The 19,733-nt window shown below is 32.8% G+C and overlaps 1 protein-coding gene and 1 pseudogene across 1 annotated transcript in view; both read left to right on the forward strand.

The window, feature by feature from the left end:
* LOC111642625 (thimet oligopeptidase-like) overlaps nt 1-5,929 on the forward strand; it is an 18,858-nt gene extending 12,929 nt beyond the window's left edge. Inside the window, exons 10-15 of the mRNA XM_023388997.1 lie at nt 40-147; nt 470-543; nt 2,157-2,388; nt 2,459-2,590; nt 4,593-4,709; nt 4,772-5,929. Of these exons, the coding sequence (XP_023244765.1) occupies nt 40-147; nt 470-543; nt 2,157-2,388; nt 2,459-2,590; nt 4,593-4,709; nt 4,772-4,855 (747 nt within the window). The 3' untranslated portion in view covers nt 4,856-5,929. The remainder of the gene's footprint in view (nt 1-39; nt 148-469; nt 544-2,156; nt 2,389-2,458; nt 2,591-4,592; nt 4,710-4,771) is intronic.
* Nucleotides 5,930-6,023: 94 nt separating this feature from the next.
* Nucleotides 6,024-17,065, forward strand: LOC111642626 (annotated as a pseudogene).
* The last annotated feature ends 2,668 nt before the right edge of the window (nt 17,066-19,733 follow it).

Here is a 19,733-nt window from a genome sequence, read left to right on the forward strand (position 1 = left end):
TGAATTAATAAATTAATTTTATTGTTTGATTTTTATTAGCAAGGATGTTTGCTGCCTGATGGAGACAGACAAGTTCCCATAGCAGTAATCATTGCTAATCTCACCAAACCAACAGATGAGAAACCATCTTTATTAGATCATAATGAAGTATGTATCATCTTCAACAGTAGAAAATAATGACCATTTTTGAGACATATCATCCCATCATTAGCAATTTCAGCTTGCATTTTGTTCTATATTTTTAAGAAAAATTCTAATCTTTGGAATATAAAGCAAATACATGTTTAAATCATTGATAATGAAATGACACTTTCCAAAAATGTTTCAGAAAATAAGATATATTGTGGTTTTCAAAACTTAATTACCAATCTTATAAATTTGCAATGATTTTTACATAGTAATAATTTTTTATTATATTCTTTCTTAATGTAAAAGTTTGAATTTTAAAAATTACTCATTTAATTTTCAGGTCAAAACATTTTTTCATGAATTTGGTCATGTAATGCATGAGATTTGTACAACTGCAAATTTAGCTTTCTTTAGGTAATTGTTTAATATATATGAGAGTCAGTCAAATATAAACCAAACCTTTTGTCCTATTCTATTAAATGAATATTTTTAAAATTACACACAAGTCATTTTTACACCTCTAACATTTGAAATTTTCTCCACCTGATTTGAGTTTTTTTTTATTCATCCATTGTAGAATCTAGTGGGCTGTTGCCCAAAGACAATTGCATACAAAGATTCCACTGTTTATCATATTTGAATCATTTTCATCTAATGACTCCTTGAGAGGTCCAACCAAGTTGTAATCAGATGGAAATACAGCTTGGCTGAATGGAGGATGTTTGACAGTAATCCAGTGCATTTTCATTAATTTGTCTTGATGTAGGATGGCAATGTGATGACTCACATTGCCATTTAGGAACAGATGAGATTGCCCAATTGGATTGCTATCAGAATGGAACAACATGCCTTTTGGACCAATATTCTGTCTTAAAATCCATCCAATAAACAAAGTGTTCATAAATGTATCGCACTAACCTTATAATACTTTTCAGTTACTTTGTAATGTATCACAAATGTTTTCAGTCCATCAATTTAAAAAAAGAAATTTGAAAGAAAATAGAACACATCAGAAATGAAATAGAACAGGAATTTCACCTGAAAATGCTGCCTTGATTCTGTCTAACAGTTTTCAGTTGTAGGCAGCATTAACTGGAGGAAATCAACATATACAATGCCTTTATAATCTCAAAACAATGATGAGAATCTTACTCAGACAACTGTTTTTCCCTTCATAGGACCTACTCCATCCTTTTTCCACAATTTCATACTGGCTTGTTATGTCTGTGGTTATGTTGTTAAGTCTGTGGTATAATGATGCATTTATGACTCATCACAGATGACAATGAAATTGAAAAGGGCATCCCCCTCTACCTTGTACAAATTTAGCAGTCTCTGAGAAACTCCAAATCAAACAGCTTTCTGATCTAATTCAAAGGTATGGAACCCATCAAGTTTCAATTTTTTTGAATTTAACACATTCCAAATGATGGGCTACATGCTGCTATGGCTTATCCTAATTCCTGTATAAATTTCATCCACTATTAACGTCTAGACACCTTCAATAAGGCTTCAAACTACTTGAATGTTATCTGACATTATGCTTGTCTTGGGGGCAACATGGATACATGATGTTTTGCATATTGTTAAATCCACTAGCAAATGCCATATGCCATGTAAATATTTGCATCTTTGATGCAAATATTTACATGGCATATGGCATTTGCTAGTGGCATATGGCATTTGCTGTGGCATTATTTGCATCAAAGATGCAAATATTTGCATCTTTGATGCAAATATTTCATTCCCAAACTGTATATTTATACTTAACAAAATCTTGGTTAGATTCACATTTTAAAAACTTGATTATAATGCATTGTGCATGGCAGGAAATCAGTCTACACATGACAACTAATATTTATACATAGTTGGGACTGTGTACATTTGCCCTTCTGCTGTTGGGAAAAAGTTTGGTTTATATTTGTCTGACCCACATATTAATTTATTTTTATTTATATTTAATTAATTATAATATTAAATTTCTGATTACTTTGAAATGAAATATTAAACTTGTATTATTTTGTTAGTGGAGCAAATGTTGAATGGGATTTTGTAGAAGCACCATCTCAAATGCTTGAAAATTGGTGTTGGGAACCAGAAACCCTAAGAAGAATGTCTGGACATTACAAAGATGGAAGTCCTCTACCAGATAATATTTTACAATCTCTTGTACATTCTCGTTTAGCTAATGTTGGTTATTTTAATTTGCGTCAAATAGCCCTAAGCATGCTTGATTATAACATTCACACCAATCCAAAAGTAAGGAAAGAAGATTTATTAATAATTATTCAAATTTGTCATTTGAGATTAAAATATTTATTATTATTAGGCTGATACAAGACAAATTTATCATGATTTGAGTTGCTCACTTCTTGGTATTCCTCCAACAGAAGGTACTAATTTTGCTGCTAATTTTGGGCATCTAGTTGATGGGTATGATGCAGGATATTATAGCTATTTGGTAAGTTGTATTTGATTCTGTTTACTGAGTTGTTAATTTGAATATCATTTGAACATGGAATAAATGATTACATTATAAGATTTGTGCTTTTTGTTTTTAATAATTTTTGTTTGTTATAAATTGAACTAAGAATAAGTAACATTCTTTTGTCAAAAACAATTCCATGAATAATAGTAAACAAGTAATGATACACAGTTCATCATGCACATATGTTAAATAAGTCAGCAAGTATCGATTCCCCTGAAAGCTGGAACTTTTCTACTAAGTCACACAAGATCGTTTTCCTCACTTTTTCCAGCAAATTTTTTTATTATGACACAAAAGTTTTCAGCCTTCTTTAGTAGCCTGCCTCACATTATTGAATGAAAAAGTGAAAAAACTAGAAGATAAAAAACTGTGCATTCCAAATTATAACATTCTACAGCCATGAATAATATTTTCTTAAACATTATTTGAAACTATAGATCAAACAGTTTAATGAAAATATTAATATTATATTATCTTTGACATAGAAGGGTCATGATATAAATATTCATCACTAATGAATAAAACATATGAAGTGGGTTTTACTTTTATTGGCCTTTCATGTAGTCTCTGACCACATGTAACACCTGATAGCAAATATCCATCAGGTGCCTACTTTGTTGGCAAAATTGTTTTAACAGATAGATCACATGGACTATTATAATGCAGCTAGAATAGCATCTGTTGGTGGAACAAGAAATTCCTTGAATGCCACTTATGACCTGCATTTGTGCAAGAACAGCTGATTTTGTTACACAGTAATGTTCATTGCCATATTGCTGGTGTAGTAACAATAATGCTGCAGAAATGTGTGTGACAATGCCAAAGTGCCTCCCTATACTTCGGCACCACGTGACCAAAGGGTCGACATCGCGTAGGCGAAGATAGCAATGACAAGTTTCGTCAGGACTGACACCACTGTGTCTTCATGGCTAGACACAGAAACTGTTTCGTTCAGACGTGTGAGCAGTCGTGTGTGTGAGCGAACGGAGCGATCAGAGTCGGGATGGAAGGAGAGACAGCACACCAAAAGTTACCTACTCATAGACATTTTAACGTAACAACTGTTTAATGGTTAACAATAGGCTATACATTAGGGCTGCTGTTAGATACATTTCTTGATTTGATAAGTATTCGATATTAAGATATTACGTTTTTTCCCGATTTGAGAGAGAGAGAGAGTTTACAGAAGTTTGCGTGGCGATAATTACCTTGTATGAAATCACAAAAGAAGACAGTTCTTATTTCCACAGTTATTAGGCGAGGAAATATCCAAAGTTTTAGCACAGGGAAAACTCAAGTGCTCCGATCGAGGAACTGGTGACGAATGCCTCACTTTGTTGTCTGTTTTTCATGTTGGATTGTTGAAACAGAGATATTAGGTCGAAAGGTGCTGAGAAAGCGTCGTTATTAAGCCTGAGAACTTAGCAGATATTTAGCTCCCAGGTGTAAAAGTTGACAGTTATGGAATGAAGGTATGGCTACAATGTGAAATGATATAAACACATGAAAAGTCTGGATTCAGATCCTCACATGTGTGTAAGAAATTTTCAAGCATCTCAAACATCCAACATGTCTCATTTTGATTTTGATTTTTTCTGGAGCCTTTTCGAGATCAATTCCCATCAACAAATGCCAATTCTAGCTCCAATAAAATGGTCCCCACACTCTATTGATAAAAATGGTTCTACCAACAGAGTANTGATTTTGATTTTTTCTGGAGCCTTTTCGAGATCAATTCCCATCAACAAATGCCAGTTCTAGCTCCAATAAAATGGTCCCCACACTCTATCCATAAAAATGGTTCTACCAACAGAGTATGTCATCTGTCAGACATTTGACAAAGGGTGCTACACATGGCCAGAAACAATGTGGAGGCCCTATAGAAATTTTGTTAAGTACAACCCAATTCATACACTTTTTATTCATTAATGATCAATAATAAAAAGTTTTAAATCTACATATTTTTATATTACAGTGGAGTGAAGTGTACAGCATGGACATGTTCTTCAGTCGATTCAAATCCGAAGGTATCATGAATTATCAGACTGGAAAAGATTACAGAAACAAAATTTTGGCACCTGGTGGAACAAAGGTATGATTTTTTTCTCTGTCATGTTTATACACAGGAATTATGGAAAATATTTTTGTCTTTAGGATGGATTCGATATGCTGAGAGATTTCTTGGGAAGAGAACCTAATGATGAGGCATTCTTGAAAAGTAAAGGCTTGAAAGTTTAAAAAAGAAATCAAATTTAAATTTGACATTTTTAAATACAGTGGATTCAGCTTGGGACTAATCCATTTTGGCCCAATTAAGCGGGTGTCCCAATTAAACAAACTAAATATATAGCTGTCGACAGCTGACAGCCAACCAGTCAGCAACTTTGCTGGTTATAGCTTTATTCTAGGTCTGCCACACTGCGTGATGTTTTTCGCCAACAATCTCTTCCTTGAGATGCATGCACCACCAATTCAAATTTAACTAATTGTGTTCCTCAATGTTCTCTCCTCGACAGCATTCATTACCAGTTTAAATTGACTAATCATGTTCCTTACACAATATCATCATTACACCAATGATGATCCAATCCAAGGCAGTGTCAGTAGCTCCAGACAAGATCATGGTGTGATATATCTTGCTATGCTGACTCCCCTTCGGAAAGACCAAATAGCTCAAGCAAAAGACACAAATAGCTTTATCTTTGCTAACTGTTAGGCCCAAACGAAATTAGGTACGTACTGCTGATATACAGTATTTTCAGAAGATCCCTAAAATGTATCAAAAATTTCTAAATTAATTTTCTTCTACTGTTCCAATTTAGCATTTAAATCATGTATTAGTTTATTAGTTTGATTTCTGTTCTTTGAGATTTGGCCCAATAAATCAGCTACCTCGATTAACTGGTGGCCCAATTAAGCAGAATCCACTGTATTACCGAAATGCTGCCATAGCATTACTAAACTATAGCAATTTTGTTAAATTTATATTTTTAGGGTTTTCATTATTTTTTATAATGAACTGATTGTTATTAATATCAGCAAAGTGTATTAGAGATGATTATTATATAACAATGCTTGCTAAGAAAATTCAGAGCTGGTCCATTTTTATAATTACATTGATAGTAGCTAACAAATTTGTTAATTAATATCAACATAATTAGTTTAAATTGGTTCAATTTTACAAGAATATGAAAAATGTGGCATTTCTATAATGTAAATAATTGCACATATTTGTATACAAAAGTTTGTTCTTGAAACAATAAAATTTTACAAAAATGAAATTAGGAAAGGAATAAACATTTTTAATATAATTTTTTAAATTTTGGATAGATACTTAAAATTACTTATCATCAGAAGAATAGAAAATGCAGGCAGCCCGATTTACCAATGTAACGCGATCCTAAAATTGTGTGTGAAAGAAAATGAGCATGTTGCAGTGTTTCCAACCTTCTGTTGCAAAAATCCCCCTAAACAGACCTGGTATTCCTTCTTAGGGTCCATTTACACACAACAGTGACCATTTGGTGACAGTGACATCGAGAACAGCACAGTGATGAGTAATTACCCACAACAGTGATGTAACTGCGCAGTATTTGTTTTGTGCTCTCGGTGAGTGGTCATGGACTTTTCTGAGGATAAATTGGCTATGATAGCTATATATTTGGATGATGAAGAAAAAGAAATGCAATCAAGAAAGTGTCGAAGTGTGTACATCAAGCATGGACAAAAAGGTCAATGGAAGGGGAGTTTCAAAATTTAGATTCTTCATCTATTAATTCTTTATAAAAGAGTATGAGACTCTTTCATACTCTTTTATAAAGAATTAATAGATGAAGAATCTAAGAATAAAAGAGTATGAAACTCTTTCATAAAGAATTAATAGATGACAAATCTAAATTTTTCGAATATTTTCAAATGTCCCAACATGCATTTCATGTTTTATTGAACAAAACAGAGAAATATTTGAAGAAACATGACACTCATTGGAGATTAGCCATAACACCGAAGGAACGTTTAGCAGTTTCTCAGGTAAGCAATTAAATAAAAATTCAGACTTAAATTGTTTAATATTGTCTCTTCTATATTGATATTTAATATTGTCTTGTTCTATGGAATTTGGTATTAGTAATGTAAATTCATGATCATTTGATGATGGACTTGAGCTGCTTGAAGCATACGAAAAAGTATTTAGCATGGGTTCTGGCAAAATTCTGTATGCTTCCTGTGCTTGTGTTGGCTGCTGTGTAAGCATTTTCATTTCATATTTTTGTACTATCGCAAATATTTCTGATTTTGCTAAATTCAATAAATATGGATTTAACGTTTTTAAAGTTGGAGAAATGCTACTCAAGAAAGCTTCAACTGGATGAGTTGTAGGTGTAGAATTTTGGCTTGTGTTTTTCAAAAGAATATATTTCATCAATGTGGATGAAGCACTTTCTTGTGGTATCTGCTTTCTTTTTTTAAATGTCTTTTGTAAAGTTTGAGCATTAGTGTGACTTGTACAGCAATCATCACTCCTAAAGTCTTGTGGGTCAGGTGAATTTACTGTGGATTCCTTCATAGCTTGTACAGTACATGATCTAGTTCGTTATCTTGTCTTCCAACCTTCAATTTAGCCTCTCAAGGTTCAATATTTCCTTTTGTTTCTCTTTCATCAAAAAATTTGTTGAGAAAGCTTAATTGATCTAATTCGTTTTGCCATTTGGCCACATTTGATTGCAATTTTCTTAAATGATTTTCTATAATTATCATGAATATTACTCCATCTTACACGTTGGTCCTATAAATTAAAAATATATATATAATTAACATAGCAGGTATAAAACACATTAATAACATTATAATAAATATCAATAAATAACATAACACGTCATGGGATTATGCTTATTACTGTTTCTGTTTTTTTTTAGGTTTTTAGCCACAGGAGATTCACTAACCACAATTTCGTTCAGTTACCAGTTTGGACATGCTACAGTACAGTACATCAAATTGTAAAGTGATTGTGGAAAGACTCGTGAAAGAAATGTTGCGTCAACCTACAGAAGAAATGTGGCAAGATATTGCTAAGCATTTTTACGAACTTTAGAATTTTCCTAATTGTTTAGAAGCAATATATGGCAAACACATAGTCATCCAAGTTTCTCCTAATAGCGGATCCCAATTTCTTAACTATAAGAAAACTTTCTCTGTAGCGTTGTTAGCACTTGTAGATGCTAACTACAGATGTAGATGTTGGATCCTACGGAAAAAATAGCGATGGCGGGATTTTCGCTCAATCTAATCTGGGAAAATCACTCGAACGATGTATTTTATCTATTCCACAAAATGCTCTGCTGGCAGGTACAGTACAACAAATGAAGCTCCTTATGTAATTGTAGAGGACGAGAGAACGAGGCTTTTCCTTTCAGGAAGTATTTGATGAGGCCATATTCGAGAGGACAACTGGATATTCCCAAACGTATTTTTAATTATCGTTTGTGCGGAGTAAGGAGAATTGTGGAAAATATTTTTGGGATTCTGAGTCAAAAATTCAGAATATACAATAGACGAATTCAGGCACTACCGGAAAATGTAGACTGTATAATATCGATTTGTGTATTACATAATTATTAAATATTCGTATAACAGTCATATACAAACCAGAGAACCTACAGCTGATACGAATGATAAAAATGAGGCAGTTGTACTCAGCTTCCCTCTTCAAGGAAGAAATTCAGCAAATGGAGCCTCCAGTGTAAGATAATTATACAAAGATTTCAATTCGGAAGTAGGGGCTGTTCCGTGGCAGAAAGAAAAAATTTTTAAAAATTTATGTTTTAGAATTGTTAATATTTAAAATAAAGAAGTAAAGTAAAATACCTGTACTTGATTATAATTAATTATTGATTATTTTGATTTAAATAAAAAAAAATAAAATATTTAAAAGTAATATTTTATAAAATTACTTATCAGTCTTCAATTCCTTTCCTATTTCACTCCAAATATTCATTTTGTACTCAATGTCCATGTATTTCGAATGAGACAAATCAAATAGAAGTGTTGATGCACCATTTCAATTAAACGTTCGTCATCCATTGGAAAACAAAATTTACCGTCAGTGAAAATGTCCTTCGGGTCAAATGTACAGTACAGTACTTTCATGTTACGGTCAAGCCCCCTCCACTGCAAAGTTCTGTGACGGACAAGTCTGGACAGGGTAATTTAAAACTAGGTCAACGATTTCCCACCGGCAAAAATTCACTGCACTGAGCGGACAGGTGTGTAAATGGACCTTAAAACTAAGTTTCCCCTGAAATCTGAAACAAATTCTCCCAAAATAGTATTATTCTAGATCAGGGATGGGCAACCTGCGGCCCGCATTAATATCTTTTGCGACCCTCGTCGCATAAAATATGAATTTTTTTTTTTTTTATTCCGATGAAACCGTGTTTTAATTTAATTTGCTTTATTCAGACACAATAACGTGACTTCTCTTAAACACTTGGCAGATTATCCATCACTTTATTCGGTTGGGACGCTAGTTACAAATCGCGTTTCGGGCATTAGCCTCTCCTCAGCCAACTTAAAAGTACTGTACAAATTAAACATACAGACTGCATACATAATGGACTGTATCAGATTCCATAGATCGGGTGAAGAATGAACAGATTGACAGGTCTCGAACTTGACAACAGGACTTACAAACTTTGCGAACTGAAATTTATATATCTTGAGTCATCCTTAGATTCACACAATAAATCCTGGTACTCACATGCGGCAACGAACGACGGAAACAGTTGCCGTTCCGTCGTCTTTCCGTATCGCGTGTACTCGCATGCAGAAATTACCCTACAATTGAAACGCGCCATCTGCCAGCCGTAAATATAAACAAGCTACTACAGTAGGTAGGCCACGTGCCAGTAGTCGAAAATGGCGTCTACCGGGATTGCTTTGTTATATCAATTAAACTTTTTAAGTTTGCCTTCGATCTTATCGCAAATAAAAAAAACCTCCAAAACGAATAATTTGGATAGGAAAAATATTCTAAATCAGTGGTTCCCAACCGGTGTTCCGTAAGCATCTCCCAAGTATTTCGCAGATTTAGTCGGAAATCGGAAAGTGTGCAATCGTATTCGACTTGCAAGTAAACTTCACACTATATCTTTCGCTCTTCAAATTGACGAATCAACAGATACTAGTGGAAAAGCCATTTTACTTGGATACATTCGATTTGTTAAAGAAAATAGAATAGTGAATGAATTTTTGTGTTGCAGAGTGTTACTAGAAAGAACGAGTGAAGAAGCCATTTATAATGCTATCAATTCTTTGAACGTTTGAATTTGAAGTTAGAACAATGCGTGGAAATCTGCACTGATGGAGCTCCATCAATGATAGGCTCAGTCAAGGGATTTGTGACATTTGCAAAGGGAATTGCTTATTGCAAAAACATTACCTGCAAAATTAAAAGATGTTCTTACTAGCGTTGTTAATATGGCAAATTACATAAAGACGAGACCGTTGAAATCCCGAATTTTCAAACAACAGTGTGCAATGATGGAAGCAAAATATGAAGGGTTAATTTTTCATACAGAAATCAGGTGGCTTTCTCGAGAAAAAATGCTTTTTGGTGTACTGGAACTGAAAAAAGAATTGATAGTTTTCTTCGAACAAGAAAATATGTGCTTTTCAGAAAATCTTAAAAATGATATGTGGTGTGCCAAACTTGGATATTTAACGGACATATTTAATTATTTGAACATTGTGAATACTACCATGCAAGGTGTACAGGAAAACATCTTAACATCAACGGACAAACTATCAGCTTTCCACAAGATCATTCTTTGGAAAAAAAGAGTAGAAGAAAATAATCTCAGTATGTTTCCTTCCATACTGAATAATACCGATATTGTTTCCTTGATATCAGAACATTTAGCAATAGTAGAAAACAACGTAAGAAAATATTTTCATTCTCTCGACACGGACAAATATTACTGGATTAGGAATCCATTTATTTCAAAAGAATTATATGATAATTCTGAATGTAATGTCTCAGAGGAAGAGGAGCTTATATCCTTGTCACCTGACTGCTCCATGAAAATCAAACACGCTGAAACGAATCTTGATGAATTCTGGATATCGTTCCAACAAGAATATCCACTGATATAAAAAAAGCCATAAAAATTTTACTAATTTTTTCAACTTCATGTTTATGTGAACTTGGGTTTTCCACATTAAAACCAATACAAAATCCAAAATAAAAAAGGAAAGACTGACAAATTTAGAGGCATTGTCTTATATACGTCCCAACATAGAAGAAATATGTAAGAAACATCAGGCAGAAGTTTCCCATTAAAGTTATTTAGGTATATTTTTTTCTGTCCTAAAATTGGCGTTAATAATATGAGTAGAGATTTTGAATTATAACTGCTCAATTCTAATAAAATAACTTATGACAAGCTTATGTATTTCATATTAACTTAAGTAAGTGTTCCGCTAAAGAAAATTGCTCACAAAAGTGTTCCGCATCCTAGAAAAGGTTGGGAACCACTGATATACATATATATAGCGATTGAGATATATCATATTTACTCACATATAAGATGAGGTTTTTCTTCATTTTTTCACTGCTTCAAAAACTTAGGTCATCCTGTACGTGCAAGTGAAGGATTCTTTAGGTTTTTGCAATAACTTTTGTGAACAATGTATTCACATTTTCTAGCAAATGCTCACCTTCTGGTATTTAAAAACAAAAGTATTTTATCTGGGTTGTTTAAATTATTCTTGTTTATTGCAGGAGTAAAGACGAATAGCAATAGAAAAAAGCAAAGCTTTTGAATTGATTTCCAAATTTAAATTGCAAAATCACACGGGAGCCCAATATAAGTTTCAATCCATTCCCACGTGAAAACAGATAATTATTCGGAAATCAGAATTTGGAGAAACTCAGAAGTATAGATTTGACTGTTAAGAATTGGCAAAAAAGGTTCCTGATTACATGAACAAATTATGTTGTCGATTTTACAAGATTTTTCCTTAAAGATTAAAATGCTAGTAATTTTTGTGGGACAACGTGTGAATTTACGTGCATTTGACATTTTATTTGTGATTAGACAAAATGAAATTAGAACTGTATTAATAAATCTAATTTTCTTTATTTTTTAATCTTTAAAGTCACACATCATCCTATATGCGAAATCGTCTTATACACGAGTAAATATGGTAATTTAAACCCAGTTAATCATTATATTAAAATGTTCACAAATATTTTATGTCAATAGTTACCACATAGGAAGATTGTAGAATTTTACAGTAAACTTTTTTAAAATTGTTTTCATTTTAATGATAACACTATTTAACGTTCAGTTTTTACACACATTTTCTTAAAATATTTTGATACATTCATGCTTATTTAGGTTAAGAAAGTTATTTTATATTTCTGCAATGTAATGGTAAATTAAAATTGAAATAATACTTACAATTAATTATCTTTCAATTGCTTCAATCCGACTTAGTTATTTGTTTACAAATTACTCGATTATCCATTTATTAACGCAGTCAACTTTTCTCCTCGTCAATTACTTCATCCAATTCATAAATTTTAACTACTGAATCTGAATCTTTACACTCCCTAAAATATTTGATTTTAAAATGTGTGTAAATATTTTATAACAATAATAAATAATGGCATTGATATTGAAATCATCACTTTAAAATGGTAGAAAAAGCTCTTAATTTAAGATTGCCAAATATGATAAAGTTCTGAAGCAACAAAACAATGATTACAACATCAAATTTAAATGTAAGATAGAAAAAAACAAAAAAAAAGCATGATAGAGAATTCTTTGTCTTCTATTGTTTCTTTTTGTCTAACGAGTAAATAATGGAAGAAATTATATAATAATTACATCTTAAAATCATTAAACACGCAACCTACTTTATATTTCCTTACATTTAAATACGACTTTAAACACGTATTGTACAGCATGTACTGTACAATTCAACAAGGATTAATTACGTAATAATCAAACTTAACTATGTTTTGAATAAATAAATATGTGTATTAAGAATATTAATCTACTAATTATTTTATATTAGAAGAGTTTAATCAAAAAGAATCATCGGTATATATAATTTTTCTCGTATCAAATATTTAATTTTTTCAATATGGCTGCAAAAATTGAAATAAACATGCATCAATTACTTCTAAAATCCGTTCAGAAACTGACATAAAGATGTTTATTACGTTCATTTGCTTATAATAATACGTTAAATGCGATGTTTTTACTGTTGTCACACACTTCGTACCTTATTTTGTAACACGAATTACATCGGTAATGACGGCCATCTTAATAGCTTGGTTAGTCACGTACGCTGTTCGCTTTCTCTACTACTATTGATGTTAAGTAATACATTTTTAAAGCGTTTTATTTTTATCTGTTTATAAAAAGAAAAAAATATTTGTTTTGTTGAAATTATTATTTCTACCAATTTTGAAATATGACATTTAGTTGTAAAAATATATACAGCACATTAATGTCAATTTCTTCCGCACCGTGGTGCATATGCAATGTCACGCTTTTTGCGCGATCCGAAGTTTAAAAGGCCCAAAGGCCCGCCAGTGCCCAAGCGGTCTTCGTACAAAGAAAGAAGAGAGAAACAAAGCGGTCTTCGTCCCTGAACACTGTGGGAGTTCAGTCGTGGGTTCGCGCGGGCTGGCTACATGGAATTTTTCGGGTTTTCTCCACGTCTGTAACGCCTAAATACTGGCCAGGTATCTTAAAAGATCTCCCAGAAGGCATTTCCCGCGGATCTTCGCGAGTAATTTCGTATGGTCAAGCAAAAATGCTTCGGCCGGCTCTTCAGAGGATAAGTGACCATGCAATAACCTCCATATTAACCCCGATACGATATAGATAAGCAGTGGTGATATTCGAAATATTTAACAAAGGGTTCGCTAACAGAAAATTTTTCCTTTGCAATNAGTAATATTCATGATAATTATAGAAAATCATTTAAGAAAATTGCAATCAAATGTGGCCAAATGGCAAAACGAATTAGATCAATTAAGCTTTCTCAACAAATTTTTTGATGAAAGAGAAACAAAAGGAAATATTGAACCTTGAGAGGCTAAATTGAAGGTTGGAAGACAAGATAACGAACTAGATCATGTACTGTACAAGCTATGAAGGAATCCACAGTAAATTCACCTGACCCACAAGACTTTAGGAGTGATGATTGCTGTACAAGTCACACTAATGCTCAAACTTTACAAAAGACATTTAAAAAAAGAAAGCAGATACCACAAGAAAGTGCTTCATCCACATTGATGAAATATATTCTTTTGAAAAACACAAGCCAAAATTCTACACCTACAACTCATCCAGTTGAAGCTTTCTTGAGTAGCATTTCTCCAACTTTAAAAACGTTAAATCCATATTTATTGAATTTAGCAAAATCAGAAATATTTGCGATAGTACAAAAATATGAAATGAAAATGCTTACACAGCAGCCAACACAAGCACAGGAAGCATACAGAATTTTGCCAGAACCCATGCTAAATACTTTTTCGTATGCTTCAAGCAGCTCAAGTCCATCATCAAATGATCATGAATTTACATTACTAATACCAAATTCCATAGAACAAGACAATATTAAATATCAATATAGAAGAGACAATATTAAACAATTTAAGTCTGAATTTTTATTTAATTGCTTACCTGAGAAACTGCTAAACGTTCCTTCGGTGTTATGGCTAATCTCCAATGAGTGTCATGTTTCTTCAAATATTTCTCTGTTTTGTTCAATAAAACATGAAATGCATGTTGGGACATTTGAAAATATTCGAAAAATTTAGATTTGTCATCTATTAATTCTTTATGAAAGAGTTTCATACTCTTTTATAAAGAATTAATAGATGAAGAATCTAAGAATAAAAGAGTATGAAACTCTTTCATAAAGAATTAATAGATGACAAATCTAAATTTTTCGAATATTTTCAAATGTCCCAACATGCATTTCATGTTTTATTGAACAAAACAGAAATATTTGAAGAAACATGACACTCATTGGAGATTAGCCATAACACCGAAGGAATGTTTAGCAGTTTGTCTCAGGTAAGCAATTAAATAAAAATTCAGACTTAAATACATAAAATAATTAAATTAGTTATTAGATAAACTTTTTTTTAATGAAATACATAAACATAAATCTAGCAAGTTTAGCTTTCATCAAATTATTGAATTTAGTCTTGAATAATATGGTTTACAAAGCTTTTGATAGATGGAGACAAGTATTGATGTTTAATATTGTCTTGTTCTATGGAATTTGGTATTAGTAATGTAAATTCACGATCATTTGATGATGAACTTAAGCTGCTTGAAGCATACGAAAAAGTATTTAGCATGGGTTCTGGCAAAATTCTGTATGCTTCATGTGCTTGTGTTGGCTGCTGTGTAAGCATTTTCATTTCATATTTTTGTACTATCGCAAATATTTCTGATTTTGCTAAATTCAATAAATATGGATTTAACATTTTTAAAGTTGAAGAAATGCCACACAAGAAAGCTTCAACTGGATGAGTTGTAGGTGTAGAATTTTGGCTTGTGTTTTTCAAAAGAATATATTTCATCAATGTGGATGAAGCACTTTCTTTTTTTAAATGTCTTTTGTAAAGTTTGAGCATTAGTGTCACTTGTACAGCAATCATCACTCCTAAAGTCTTGTGGGTCAGGTGAATTTACTGTGGATTCCTTCATAGCTTGTACAGTACATGATCTATAATAGTTCGTCATCTTGTCTTCCAATCTTCAATTTAGCCTCTCGAGGTTCAATATTTCCTTCTGTTTCTCTTTCAGCAAAAAATTTGTTGAGAAAGCTTAATTGATCTAGTATTTATAGTGTTTAATTCGTTTTGCCATTTGGCCACATTTGATTGCAATTTTCTTAAATGATTTTCTATAATTATCATGAATATTACTCCATCTTACATGTTGGTCCTATAAATTAAAAAAATATGTATAATTAACATAACAGCTANTTATTTTTGAGAATATTAATTTATTTATTTATAAATATCAAACTTTATTGTGTGGAGTTTTCTATTACTAAGTAGTGATTTTTTTTCATGCTATGATTTCAAATTTAACAAAAATATAGTTTTTAAAGTACTCTAAGACATCAAAATCTATTTAACTGATAGTATGTTTCTTTAATATGAAGTTTTGTGGTCGTACTGTCTTGCTTCTGCCTGGTTCTAGATCTTACTTAACTAAGGATCATCTTTATATATTCACAATAAGGGATTAAATAAAATTTACAACACCAAAGGAATGGTAATTCATTTGTTGGATCATATCTTATACTAGAGAGTTTTGCCCCATCTTGCTCACTCCATGTGTTTCACTTTTTATTCCTAATGTAGACTATTCGTAAAAATTTCACTGATAATTTATTGATTTCTGGTGTCACTGTTTCTGTTTTTTTTTTGTGACAGAAGAAAGTGTTATGACAATTTTAAGCTTTTTACTTAAAACACATTAATAACATTATAATAAATATCAATAAATAACATAACACGTCATGGGATTATGCTTATTACTGTTTCTGTTTTTTTTTTTTTTAGGTTTTTAGCCACGGGATTCACTGACCACAATTTCGTTCAGTTACCAGCTTGGACACGCTACAGTATGGTACATCAAATTGTAAAGTGATTGAGTGATTGTGGAAAGACTCGTGAAAGAAATGTTGCCTCAACCTACAGAAGAAAAGTGGCGAGATATTGCTAAGCATTTTTACGAACTTTGGAATTTTCCTAATTGTTTAGGAGCAATAGATGGCAAACACTTAGTCATCCAAGTTTCTCCTAACAGCGGATCCCAATTTCTTAACTATAAGAAAACTTTCTCTGTAGCGTTGTTAGCACTTGTAGATGCTAACTACAGATTTATAGCTGTAGATGTTGGATCCTACGAAAAAAATAGCGATGGCGGGATTTTCGCTCAGTCTAATCTGGGAAAATCACTCGAACGAGTTATTTTATCTATTCCACAAAATGCTCTGCTTGGCAGGTAAAGTACAACAAATGAAGCTCCTTACGTAATTGTAGGGGACGAGGCTTTTCCTTTTAGGAAGTATTTGATGAGGCCATATCCGAGAGGACAACTGATTATTCCCAAACGTGTTTTTAATTATCGTTTGTGTAGAGTAAGGAGAATTGTGGAAAATGTTTTTGGGATTCTGACTCAAAAATTCATAATATACAATAGACGAATTCAGGCACTACCGGAAAATGTAGACTGTATAATATCGATTTGTGTATTACATAATTTAATTATTAAATATTCGTATAACAGTCGTATACAAACCAGAGAACTTACAGCTGATGCGAATGATAAAAATGAGGCAGTTGTACTCAACTTCCCTCTTCAAGGAAAAAATTCAACAAATGGAGCCTTCAGTGTAAGATAATTATACAAAGATTTCAATTCAGAAGTAGGGGCTGTTCCGTGGCAGAAAGAAAAAATTTTTAAAAATTTATGTTTTAGAATTGTTAATAATTAAAATAAAGAAGTAAAGTAAAATACCTGTATTTGATTATAATTAATTATTGATTATTTTGATTTAAATAAAAAAAAATAAAATATTTAAAAGTAATATTTTATAAAATTACTTATCAGTCTTCAATTCCTTTCCTATTTCACTCCAAATATTCATTTTGTACTCAATGTCCATGTATTTCGAATGAGACAAATCAAATAGAAGTGTTGATGCACCATTTCAATTAAACGTTCGTCATCCATTGGAAAACAAAATTTACCGTCAGTGAAAATGTCCTTCGGGTCAAATGTACAGTACAGTACTTTCATGTTACGGTCAAGCCCCCTCCACTGCAAAGTTCTGTGACGGACAAGTCTGGACAGGGTAATTTAAAACTAGGTCAACGATTTCCCACCGGCAAAAATTCACTGCACTGAGCGGACAGGTGTGTAAATGGACCTTAAAACTAAGTTTCCCCTGAAATCTGAAACAAATTCTCCCAAAATAGTATTATTCTAGATCAGGGATGGGCAACCTGCGGCCCGCATTAATATCTTTTGCGACCCTCGTCGCATAAAATATGAATTTTTTTTTTTTTTATTCCGATGAAACCGTGTTTTAATTTAATTTGCTTTATTCAGACACAATAACGTGACTTCTCTTAAACACTTGGCAGATTATCCATCACTTTATTCGGTTGGGACGCTAGTTACAAATCGCGTTTCGGGCATTAGCCTCTCCTCAGCCAACTTAAAAGTACTGTACAAATTAAACATACAGACTGCATACATAATGGACTGTATCAGATTCCATAGATCGGGTGAAGAATGAACAGATTGACAGGTCTCGAACTTGACAACAGGACTTACAAACTTTGCGAACTNAACAGAGTGTTGATGCACCATTTCAATTAAATGTTCGTCATCCATTGGAAAACAAAATTTACCGTCAGTGAAAATGTCGTTCGGGTCAAATGTAAAGTTCTGTGACAGAAGTCTGGACAGGGTGGTTTAAAACTAGGTCAACGATTTCCCACCAGCAAAAATTCACTGCACTGAGCGGACACGTGTGTAAATGGACCTTAAAACTAAGTTTCCCCTGAAATCTGAAACAAATTCTTCCAAAATAGTATTATTCTAGATCAGGAATGGGCAATCAGGGATTTTTTGCGGCCCTCGTCGCATAAAATATGAATTTTTTTTATTCCGATGAAACCGTGTTTTAATTTAATTTGCTTTATTCAGACACAATAAAGTGACTCCTCTTAAACACTTGGCAGATTATCCATCACTTTATTCAGTTGGGACGCTAGTTACAAGTCGCGTTTCGGGCATTAGCCTCTCCTCAGCCAACTTAAAAGTACAAATTACAACATACAGACTGCATACATAATGGACTATCAGATTCCATAGATCGAGTCAAGAATGAACAGATTGACAGGTCTCGAACTTGACAAGAGGATTTACAAACTTTGCGAACTGAAATTTATATCTTGACTCATCCTTAGATTCACACAACAAAGTCTGGTACTCACATGCGGCAACGAACGACGGAAACAGTTGCCGTTCCGTCGTCTTTCCGTGTCGCGTGTACTCACATGCGGAAATTACCCTAAAATTGAAACGCGCCATCTGCCAGCCGTAAATATAAACAAGCTACTACAGTAGGTAGGCCACGTGCCAGTAGTCGAAATGGCGTCTACCGGGATTGCTTTGTTATATCAGTTAAACTTTTTAAGTTTGCCTTCGATCTTATAGCAAATAAAAAAAACCTCAGAAACGAATAATTTGGATAGGAAAAATATTCTAAATCAGTGGTTCCCAACCGGTGTTCCGTAAGCATCTCCCAAGTATTCCGCAGATTTAGTCGGAAATCGGAAAGTGTGCAATCGTATTCGACTTGCAAGTAAACTTCACAATATATCTTTCGCTCTTCAAATTGACGAATCAACAGATACTAGTGGAAAAGCCATTTTACTTGGATACATTCGATTTGTTAAAGAAAATAGAATAGTGAATGAATTTTTGTGTTGCAGAGTGTTACTAGAAAGAACGAGTGAAGAAGTCATTTATAATGCTATCAATTCTCACTTTGAACGTTTGAATTTGAAGTTAGAACAATGCGTGGAAATCTGCACTGATGGAGCTCCATCAATGATAGGCTCAGTCAAGGGATTTGTGACATTTGCAAAGGGAATTGCTTATTGCAAAAACATTACCTGCAAAATTAAAAGATGTTCTTACTAGCGTTGTTAATATGGCAAATTACATAAAGACGAGACCGTTGAAATCCCGAATTTTCAAACAACAGTGTGCAATGATGGAAGCAAAATATGAAGGGTTAATTTTTCATACAGAAATCAGGTGGCGTTCTCGAGAAAAAATGCTTTTTGGTGTACTGGAACTGAAAAAAGAATTGATAGTTTTCTTCGAACAAGAAAATATGTGCTTTTCAGAAAATCTTAAAAATGATATGTGGTGTGCCAAACTTGGATATTTAACGGACATATTTAATTATTTGAACATTGTGAATACTACCATGCAAGGTGTACAGGAAAACATCTTAACATCAACGGACAAACTATCAGCTTTCCACAAGA

Source organism: Centruroides sculpturatus, unplaced genomic scaffold (assembly GCF_000671375.1).
Source record: "Centruroides sculpturatus isolate CEXI.00-Female unplaced genomic scaffold, Cexi_2.0 scaffold1608, whole genome shotgun sequence".
NCBI classification, from domain to species: domain Eukaryota; kingdom Metazoa; phylum Arthropoda; class Arachnida; order Scorpiones; family Buthidae; genus Centruroides; species Centruroides sculpturatus.